Below are 10,855 nucleotides of genomic sequence, written 5' to 3' on the forward strand. Positions count from 1 at the left end.
TGTGTCCATTCATTCACCAAATATTAATTTTATAGGCACTTTATAACCAATATATACACTTCAAAGAAACAGAAATTCTGGCCAAGGAGAGAGAAAAAGGAAGAATTGAGGAATTATATAAATTACTAGAGGTAAGAGAGCTTATCCTTTGCTGAGACTTGGGGTTTGCTGGTCTGTACTGTTGTTGCTTCTTGATTATAGATTCCTTGTGTTCTCTTCCCAAACTGCATTAATAGAAGTACTCTCCTAGTGACAAATAATAGCACCACTCTCAGGTTGGTCTTAAAATATTGTGGTAAAGGGGCAGTGTCAGCCATCTCTGTTTTTTAAAGGGCTTATTGAAAAATGGCATATATTTTTCAGAAATCTTGAGTTTTGTGGATAAATTTTTCTGCTTCTCAGTGGGAAGCTGAATCTTTCCCTAGGGTGGAAAGAAGAGAGACTTCTGTTCAGAATTTGATTCCTAGAGAATTTGAAGTTGTAGAGATGAGACTGTAACCTTGCCAGAATAAAAGTTACTGAGGGGAAAGGAGGATTTATGGAAAGTGTAAAAGGAATGGAAGGACTTAGAGTAGGTAGTCCCTACATTCTAGAGGTGACTTTTCTGCTCTTTACCTCAAGGGTGAAGAACCTGATACATATTTGATTGTTTTTCCATGTTAGACAATAGGAAAAACTGCTGAATGGCTGGGTAAGGAAGCAAGAAGTGATGTGTAAATCAAAACTGGGACAAGAGGGCATGGCTGTGTTTTTGGACTGAAAGAGTGGCTCTTTCAGGTGTGGATTGAATTTGGCCGAATTAAACTGCCTCAAGGTTATCACCCTAATGATGTGGAAGAAGAGTGGGGAAAGCTCATCATAGAGATGCTGGAGCGAGAGAAATCACTTCGGCCGGCTGTGGAGAGGTGGGTCCAGATCCTGAGAGTGGTCTGACATTATTTATTGAGCTGCTGTGAACCTTTCACATGACTATGGTTTTATCTTATTTCAGGCTGGAATTGCTGCTACAGATTGCAAACAAAATTCAGAATGGTGCTTTGAACTGTGAAGAAAAACTGACACTAGCTAAGAATACCTTGCAGGCTGTAAGTCTCTGACTGTTTTTGTCCCACATCTATGTCACATGTTTTCTGCTTGTCACCCTCTGCTCTAATGGTTGAAGTTAGCAATCGAGGAATCCAGATGTATTACTTCCCTTTTCTTTGGAATTGCAGTAGACTCCTTGGCTCCCTCTGTCCTAGTGAGTGGGGCAATGGAAGTTTTCCCACTGTTATTCTCTCTTCCTTCCTCAGGATGCTGCTCATCTGGAATCAGGACAACCGGTACAATGTGAGTCAGATGTCATTATGTACATTCAGGAGTGTGAAGGTCTCATCAGGCAGCTGCAGGTGGATCTCCAGATCCTGCGGGATGAGAATTACTACCAGCTAGAAGAGCTGGCTTTTAGGTGAGGAACAAGGGACTCAAACGGAGGGCTTACTTGCTTACTGCTGAGACTCATGGATCAAGAGTAGAGCAAGAGTCAGGCACTTAATCTTTTAACTTGGACATTTGAGGACAGTGTCTCAATGGAGATACTACAGATGTCTTGGGCAGCAATGTTCTGTTAGTGGAGGACAGTTTCTCCTTATTGCACCCCTATCCCACTAAGTACCTATAGGATTACTTCAATCGTTGTGGCCTTTTATAACATCCCACATATTTTCTTTTAATTAATTAATTAGTTAAAGACAGGGTCTCACTTTTGTTGCCCAGGCTGGAGTGCAATGGCACAATCATGGCTCACTGCAGCCTCGACTTCCTGGGCTCAAGCGATCCTTCCACCTCAGCCTCCCAGGTAGCTAGGCCTATAAGTGCAGGCTGCCATGCCCAGCTAATTTTTGTATTTTTAGTAGAGACGGGGTTTTGCCATCTTGCCCATGCTGATCTCAATGTCCTGGGCTCAAGCGATCCTCCTGCCTCAGCCTCCCGAAGTGCTGGGATTACAGGCATGAACCACTATATCTGGCCCGTTCTCATATATTTTAGAACGACCTGCAGGGGTGGGACACAACACAACTTCTGATTTAGAAACATTGGTGATCCATCACATTCTTTTTATAGGGGAGAAAACTGAGACCCACAGAAGATGAAAATTGTTTAAAGTCATGTGGCTAGTTTTTTTTTTTTCTTTTTTTTTGAGACGGCACCTCACTCTGTAGCCCAGGATGGAGTGCAGTGGCACAATCTCAGCTCACTGCGACTTCTGCCTGCTGGGTCCAAGCAATTCTCCTGCTTCAGCCTCAGAGTAGCTGGGAGTACAGGCGTGTACCACCATGCCCAGCTAATTTTTGTATTTTTACTAGAGATGGGGTTTCACCATGTTGGCCAGGCTGGTCTTGAATTCCTGACCTTGTGATCCACCTGTCTCGGCCTCCCAAGGCTAGTTTTACAGAGCCGAGACTAGGACCCACATTTCTTGACCCCTAATCCATTGTTTGTTTTATTATACTATTTGAGAGTTCTATAAATAGTATTGTTAGCTTCCCTCCAGTTAACACTGTAATTTGGCATTTGTCTTAAAAACAATTCTGAACTAGATGGAGATGTTAATAATATCACCTTGTATTCATATAGCACTTTTTCTAAACACTTTTCCTTATATGATCTCATTTTTATTTTTTGTTTTTTATTTTATTTTTTTTTGAGACCGGGTCTTGCTCTGTCACCCAGGCTGGGATGCAGTGGTGTGATCTCAGCTCACTCTAACCTCCGCCTCCTGAGTTCAAGCAATTCTCCTACCTCAGCCTCCTGAGTAGCTGGGACTACAGGCATGTGCCACTACACCTGGCTAATTTTCGTATTTTTAGTACAGACAGGGTTTCACCATGTTGGCCAGGGTGGCTCATTTTTATTTTTATCATATCTTTGTCAAATGGATAAGGAAGATTTTATTTTTAAAAGTATACTATAGATTTAAATCCCTTCCTTTTTTCTCTTCTTCCATTTCAGGGTCATGCGTCTGCAGGATGAGCTGGTCACCTTGCGCCTAGAGTGTACAAACCTGTACCGGAAGGGCCATTTCACTTCACTTGAATTGGTTCCACCCTCTACTTTAACCACTACTCATCTGAAAGCAGAACCCTTAACCAAGGCACCCTATTCTTCTTCTACCTCCTGGTTCCGAAAGCCTATGACTCGGGCTGAACTTGTGGCTATCAGCTCCTCTGAAGATGAAGGCAATCTCCGATTTGTGTATGAACTACTGTCTTGGGTAGAAGAGATGCAGGTGGGTGTATATCCAAAAGCTTATGCAGTACACTAATGTTTACCGGATTTAGCAGCTTATCTAAGAGGACGAGATTGCTTTGTGTTCCCTGTGCAGATTCCCTTAATTATTATTATTATTCTTTCATTTGAGTGATGGGGTCTTGCTATGTTGCCCAGGCTCGACTGAAGTGATCCTCCTGCCTCAGCCTCTTGAGTAGCTGGAACAATAGGTATATACCACCATACCTGGCTTGACTTTCTTAATTATTGATGCTGCCTGAGACCCAAGCCCCCTTCTCCTTAAATCTTGCATGGGTGAGGTTGGCACAAATTCTCACAGTCCCATACTGAATAGCATACAGTTTTCCCTTTGGGAATCTTTTCCCTCAGCTAACTGTACTCTAAGTGAGAGCTTGGGGAAAATTGCCATGTCATACATCTGTTATCTTTTTTTAATTAAATTTTTTTTGTGTGGGCACATAGAAGGTATATATATTTATATGATACATGAGATATTTTGATACAGGCATGTAATGTATAATCACATCATGGAAAATGGGGTATCTGTCATCTCAAGAAATTTATCCTTTGTGTTACAAACAATCCAGTTATACTCTTTTAGTTATTTAAAAATGTATGGGCTGGGAGCCGGGCGCGGTGGCTTACACCTGTATTCCCAGCACTGTGGGAGGCCTGGGTGGGCGGATCACGAGGTCAGGAGATCAGGACCATCCTGGCTACACGGTGAAACCCTATCTCTACTAAAAATGTAAAAAATTAGCCAGAAGTGGTGGCAGGCGCCTGTAGTCCCAGCTTCTCAGGAGGCTGAGGCAGAAGAATGGCGTGAACCAGGGAGGTGGAGCTTGCAGTGAGCCGAGATGGCGCCACTGCACTCCAGCCTAGGTGACAGAGCGAGACTCCATCTCAAAAAAAAAAAAAGTATAGACTGGATGCGGTGGCTCACACCTATAATCCTAGCACTTTGGGAGGCCGAGGTGGGCGGATTGTGTGAGTCCAGGAGTTCAAGACCAGTCTGGGTAACAGGCGAAACCCCATCTCTATGGAAAATTAACCAGGAATGATGGCGCACACCTGTGGTCCCAGCTACTTGGGAGGTTGAGGTGGGAGGATCACTTGAGCCTGGGAGGCAGAGGTTGCAGCGAGCCAAGATAGCACTGCTGCGCTCCAGCCTGGGCAACAGAGCAGTACCCTATCTCAAAAATAAAAGTTGAAACAAAAAAATGTACAAGTAAATTATTTTGACTGTAGTCATCCTGTTGCTCTATCAGATGCTAGGTAGTATTCATTCTTTAACTATTTTTTTTTGTACCCATTAATCATCCCCACCTCCCTCTGACCCCGTACTACTCTTCCCAGCCTGTTTTGATTTATACATCCCACAACTAAGTGAGAACATGCGATGTTTGTCTTTCTGTGCCTAGCATATTTCACTTAACATAATAACCTCTAGTTCCATCCATATTGTTGCAAATGACAGGTTCTCATTCTTTTTTATGATTGAATAGTACTCCATTGTGTTTAAGTACCACATTTTCTTTCTCCATTCATCTGTGATGGACACTTAGGTTGCTTCCAAATTCTGGCTATTGTGAATAGTGGTACAACAAACATGTGAAAATGCAGATCTCTTTGATACACTGATTTCCTTTCTTTTGAGTATACACCCAGTAGTGGGATTGCTAGATCATACGGTAGCTCTATTGTTAGTGATCTGAGGAATCTCCAAACTGTTCTCCATAGTGGTTGTAGTAATTTACATTCCCACCAACAGCATACAAGGCTTTCTCCATATCCTCACCAGCATTTGTATATTGCCTGTCTTTTGGATAAAACCCATTTTAAGTGGGGTGAGATGATATCACATTGTAGTTTTGATTTGCATTTCTCTGATAATCAGTGATGTTGAGCACCTTTTCATATGCCTGTTTGCCATTTGTGTGTCTTCTTTTGAGATATGTCGATTCAAATCTTTTGCTCATTTTTAATTGGATTATTAGATTTTTTTTTCCAGTAGAGTTGTTTGAGCTCCTTATATATATATTCCAGTTATTAATCCCTTGTCAGATGAGTAGTTTGCAAACATTTTATCCCATTCTGTGGGTTGTCCCCCCGCCTTTTTTTTTTGAGACAGAGTCTCATTCTGTCTCCCAGGCTGGAGTGCAATGGCGCAATCTTGACTCACTGCAATCTCTGGATTCTAAGCAATTCTTATGCCTCAGCCTCCCAAGTAGCTGGGATTACAGGCACGCGCCACTATACCCAGCTTATTTTGTATTTTTAGTAGAGATGGGATTTCACCATGTTGGCCAGGCTGGTCTCAAACTCCTGACCTCAGGTGATCCACCTGCCTTGGCCTCCCAAAGTGCTGGGATTGCAGGCGTGAACCACCATGCCCAGCCTGTCCCTTTCCTTTGTTGATTCACTGTGCAGTAGCTTTTTAACTTGATGTAATCCTATTTGTTCATTTTAGCTTTGGTTGCCTGTGTTTGTGTGGTATTACTCAAGAAATTTTTTCCTAGACCAGTGTCTTGGAAAGTGTTTCCGGTATTTTCTTGTAGTAGTTTCATAGTTTAAGGTGTTAATCCATTTTGATTTGATTTTTGTATATGACAAGGGACGGGTCAAGTTTCATTCTTCTACATACAGATATCCAGTTTTCCTAGCACAATTAATCGAAGAGACTGTCCTTACCCCAGTGTATGTTCTTGGCACCTTTGTTGAAAATGAGTTCATTGTAGGTGTATGGATTTGTTTCTGGGTTCTGTATTCTGTTCCGTTGGTCTATGTGTCCATTTCTAGGCTAGTCCTGTGCTGTTTTGGTTACTATAGCTCTGTAGTATAATTTGAAGTCAAGTAATGTGATTCCTCTGGTTTTGTTCTTTTTGCTCAGGATAGCTTTGACTATTTTGGATCTTTTGTGGTTCCATATAAATTTTAGAATTGTTTTTTCTATTTCTGTGAAGAATGTCTTGTATTTTTTATAGGGTAAATCTGGTTTTTTTTGTTTTTAATTCTCTCATTAACAGAGGAGTTTATTCTTCATTTTTTGTTGTTGATCATAACTTTTTTTCTTTTTGAGATGGAATTTCACTCTTGTTGCCTAAGCTGGAGTGCAATAGTGCGATCTCAGCTCACTGCAACCTCTGCCTCGAGGGTTCAAGCGATTCTCCTGCCTCAGCCTCCCTAGTAGCTGGGATTACAGGCATGTGCCACCATGCCCAGCTAATTTTTTTTTTTTTTTTTTTTTTTTAAGTAGAAACAGGGTTTCACTGTGTTAGCCAGGCTGGTCTCGAACTCCTGACCCTCAGGTGATCTGCCCACCTTGGCCTCCCAAAGTGCTGGGATTACAGGCGTGAGCCATCGCGTTGGCCTCAACCTTTTTTTTTTTTTTTTTTTGGAGACAGAGTCTCACTCTGTCATCCAGGCTGGAGTGCAGTGGCACGATCTCCACTCATTGCAATCTCTGCCTCCTGGGTTCAAGCCAAGCAATTCTCCTGCCTCAGCCTCCCGAGTAGCTGGGATTACAGGCGCCCAACACCACGCCTGGCTAATTTTTGTATTTTTAGTAGAGATGGGGTTTCATCATGTTGACCAGGCTGGTCTTGAACTCCTGACCTCAGGTGATCCACCCACCTCAGCCCCCCCAAAGTGCTGGGATCACAGGCATGAGCCACTGCGCCCGGCAATCATAACTCTTAAGTTTAAGCAAGACTACTGTATTCTGCAGTTCCAAGGGGCCCTATTTACATGTGTTCTATGATAGTGGTTCAAATTTGATATTGCCCTTATCTTTCTAACCCTTTTGTTTTATATTAAATTCTTCCTATGTCCACATAATATATTCCCTATGTAGCAATAAATAAAAATATCCCAAAATAAACTGTTTTGAAATTATCTTCCATTGGCCAGTAGTTGATGTCATGAATGAAGCTAAATATTTTCAGATACTTCTTTGTTATATCAGTTATGATTGTGAAATGAAAAGACTCCATAAAGAGAAATGCCTAAAGTGTAAAGTTAAGCATTTTAAGCCTGTGAAGTTCCCTTTCCCTTCTGGTTGATTGCTCTAGGAATGTATACTAATAATGCAGCAGGAAAAGCTGCTCTATTGTATAATTGGTGAGCTCTGCTCTCCTGCTCCTTAGCGGTGATGATGGTGTAATTTTTTTGTAAGAGGCTGTAGATTGAAGGAGATGGCCTAGATGTCTTTTGCTCAGTCCTCTACCCCTTGCTTCCTTGTCCAAACGTTGATTCTGACCATTTTCCTACCAAGCCATTCAGTAAATTATGTGGTATATGTTTTTTCTTTTTCAGATGAAACTAGAACGAGCAGAGTGGGGCAATGACCTGCCTAGTGTGGAGTTGCAGTTAGAAACGCAGCAGCACATCCATACCAGCGTAGAAGAGCTGGGCTCAAGTGTCAAGGAGGCCAGGTTGTATGAGGTGCGTAGCCTTCAGAATCCACGTTACGGGAGGTACGTGGATGGAACGGATGAAAGGACGGTGCACACAATAAAGCTGTATCGAAGTACGAGGGTGCTCTGGAAGAGAATAATGATGATGAAGAGTGGTTTATGACAAATTCCCTTTTCACATGAAGTGTTTCTGTTAATCTTTGAAATAAACTTGTGAGAAAAGTATTTTTATTAACCCCTTTTTACTAAAAAGAAAAGTGATACTAGAAGCTGAGAGGTCAGAATTAGTAAGTAGTGGATGCAGATCCAAACTTAAGCCCTCTGCCTCTATAAATTCAGGCACTTTTTGCTTCCCCATCTGCCTGCAGTTGAGAGCTGGTATAGAGAAACTATTGACACAGTTTTCTCTCTCCTTCAGTCTCTGTTCTGTCTTCCCATTTTATATTTCAACTCTTCCCTTCAAAAAAACAATTGAGTGGGAATCATCAGGCATTGGTTTTGCTTAGAAGCTAGCTACCAGAATTGCTGGAAACATGGGATAGTGAGGTCTGTTGTTTGTAATTACCCTGCTCAACTGTTGCCCACTTAGTGCTGCTCCAAGCTATAAAATATGACTCAGAAATTTGTTGTCCAAGCTTCTGTTTTCTTAGAGCAATGAATCCATATCTCTATCTAGACATAATATTTGCATAGTTGCAACCATAACACATAGTTTACTTACTCTTTCTCTAATGTATTTTTATTTCGTTCTTTTGTAATCAGGGAAAGATGTCCCAGAATTTCCGTACCAGCTATGCTGAAACTCTTGGAAAGCTGGAGACACAGTATTGTAAATTGAAGGTAAGTTTCTGCCGATTCTCTTATGTTCTGCTCATACAGAGTCTGGTGTCTCCCAATCAATTCTCTTACCTAATTCAGAAATCTGGTTTGGCCCTGTTTTGGTTTTCTGCTTATTAGGTTATGCCATTTACTATGCACTTACTCATATGTATTATAACATTTTCTCAGTTTTCTTAACGGGTCAGAAGCTACTGTTCTTAAAAGTTTTAAATAAATATAACCTATCCTAGGTATTGTGCTTCAGCAAACCTGTGGCTATATGCACTTTGAGAGACCAAAACTAAAAGTTTGAGACTGTAGAGAGGGGACTTTCCCTCTGATCTGTTGTTTTTCATCCCTGTTTATCAAGAGTGTCCAGAGTAGGACAGCCCAGGACCATTCTTTATCCAGGGAGCACCACAAAGGCCTTATGAATTCTGTCTTCTTCTTAGGATTGACAAGAGTTCTGGGAGTCTTATATCAAACTTGTACAAAACTTGAATCCATGGGGAAAAATCCAGAGATTAAAAGCAAATTCATTTCCTGAGTTATTCTCTACTTTGATGCAAATGTGCTATCTTCTACACAAAGGCTAGCAGTCTAACCTTATAATCCTTGCTTTGTCTAGGAAACTTCTAGCTTCCGGATGAGGCACCTTCAGAGCCTACATAAATTTGTTTCCAGAGCTACAGCTGAGTTGATCTGGTTGAATGAGAAGGAGGAGGAGGAACTAGCATATGACTGGAGTGACAACAATTCCAATATCTCAGCCAAGAGAAATTACTTCTCTGTGAGTCTAGCACAGCAGCAGGCCTGTAATATTTATTTAACAGCAGCAGAAGGAGACGGGCTAGTCTGCTGAAAGCTTGGGTGGCTGGAGTTGCATTCTGCTAGATAGAAATAGGGGCCCTACTCAGTGCATCCATGCATGTGAGAAGTGTAAATGGAGAGAGGGACAGTAGAACCTTAGAATTAATTTATCTAGAATGCATTTAGAATGGCAGTGTCTTGGGTGAATACAGCAGCAATCTGTAAATTGAGTCATTTCAGAAGCAATACAGCTTTGTGGTTAAGATTATAGGCTTTGGAGTACCTAAGTTCAAATTCTTATTCTTCCACTAACTAGCTCTATAACCTTGGGAAGTCATTTGATCTCTCTGGACCTCCATAAAATGAGATAATAGCACCACTTCGAAGCTATCCCCTTCCCTAATAGCACGTATTCCCAAAGGGTTGTATAAAAGACTAAGATTTAATAAGCTAACCTAGACAAAGCATTTAGTATAGTATTATTTAACTGGGATATACTCTGGACTTTCCACAAATTTCTGAATTCTCCTTAATTCATTTATTAACTTTTTTGTTTCAATCTCTTTGTTTGTAAAATGGGAAGGGAAATTTAACATTGGACAATAGGACACTGCTTTTTATTCTTTTCACTGAAAGATGTAGACAAGTTAGGATTATTTTTTGCTACTTTTAGTATTTTTACACTCAGAAGATTTTTAAAGATTTTGTAAACTATGCAAATAGGGAGTTTCTTGTTTTTGTTTTTAACATGCACTTTAGATACTTTAGAAGAAGAATGCATACTATAATACAATAAACAGGCTATGTGAGAACTGAAATTAGGCTATAACAGAGATATAAAGAAAGTGCTCTGAAAGCATAGTAAGGATCAGTATCCAGCTTCACAGAAGAGCTGGCATTTAACTTGGGTCCTGCAGTTAATAGAATTTAGTCAGTGGAGAGCATTGTAGGCTGAATACTCTAAGCAAAGCCAGCCAGTCACTGATACCCATGTCCTGGTGTGTCATGTACTGGTGTGGGTGCTGATGTGCAGGAACTGTCCACTCCAGACAAGTTATCTCCTTTCTGTGGTCCAATGCTCATTCTGTGTTCCCGCATTTTACTCACATCTGGGTCAGGTCCCATGTCCTTTGTGAATATTTTCCAGTAATTCCAGTGTTTGTGCCCTTATCTGCAATCCTCTGGCATGCACTGTTTATACATCTCATTTTGCCACCAATTCTATATTGTAGGTTCCTTTAAAATAGGGGAGGGAAGGCCGGGCGTGGTGGCTCACAACTGTAATCCCAGCACTTTGGGAGGCCGAGGCGGGCAGATCACAAGGTCAGGAGATCGAAACCATCCTGGCTAACATGGTGAAACCCTGTCTCTACTAAAAATACAAAAAATCAGCCAGGCGTGGTGGTGGGCAACTGTAGTCCCAGCTACTTGGGAGGCTGAGGCAGGAGAATGGCGTGAACCCAGGAGGCGGAGCTTGCAGTGAGCCAAGATTGCGCCACTGCACTCCAGCCTGGGAGACAGAGCAAGACTCTGTCTCAAAA

The 10,855-nt window shown here is 41.6% G+C and overlaps 1 protein-coding gene across 2 annotated transcripts in view; it reads left to right on the top strand.

Moving 5' to 3' along the window:
* Nucleotides 1–10,855, top strand: part of MACF1 (microtubule-actin crosslinking factor 1) — a 407,350-nt gene that overhangs the window by 201,369 nt on the left and 195,126 nt on the right. For both annotated transcript variants that reach the window (XM_025361749.1, XM_025361739.1), the window contains exons 10-17: nucleotides 36–131; nucleotides 778–905; nucleotides 992–1,085; nucleotides 1,293–1,447; nucleotides 2,992–3,268; nucleotides 7,585–7,713; nucleotides 8,448–8,525; nucleotides 9,133–9,294. In XM_025361749.1, coding sequence (XP_025217534.1) covers nucleotides 36–131; nucleotides 778–905; nucleotides 992–1,085; nucleotides 1,293–1,447; nucleotides 2,992–3,268; nucleotides 7,585–7,713; nucleotides 8,448–8,525; nucleotides 9,133–9,294 — 1,119 coding nt within the window. The remainder of the gene's footprint in view (nucleotides 1–35; nucleotides 132–777; nucleotides 906–991; nucleotides 1,086–1,292; nucleotides 1,448–2,991; nucleotides 3,269–7,584; nucleotides 7,714–8,447; nucleotides 8,526–9,132; nucleotides 9,295–10,855) is intronic.

The sequence above is a fragment of the Theropithecus gelada genome, chromosome 1 (assembly GCF_003255815.1).
Source record: "Theropithecus gelada isolate Dixy chromosome 1, Tgel_1.0, whole genome shotgun sequence".
Lineage (NCBI taxonomy): Eukaryota > Metazoa > Chordata > Mammalia > Primates > Cercopithecidae > Theropithecus > Theropithecus gelada.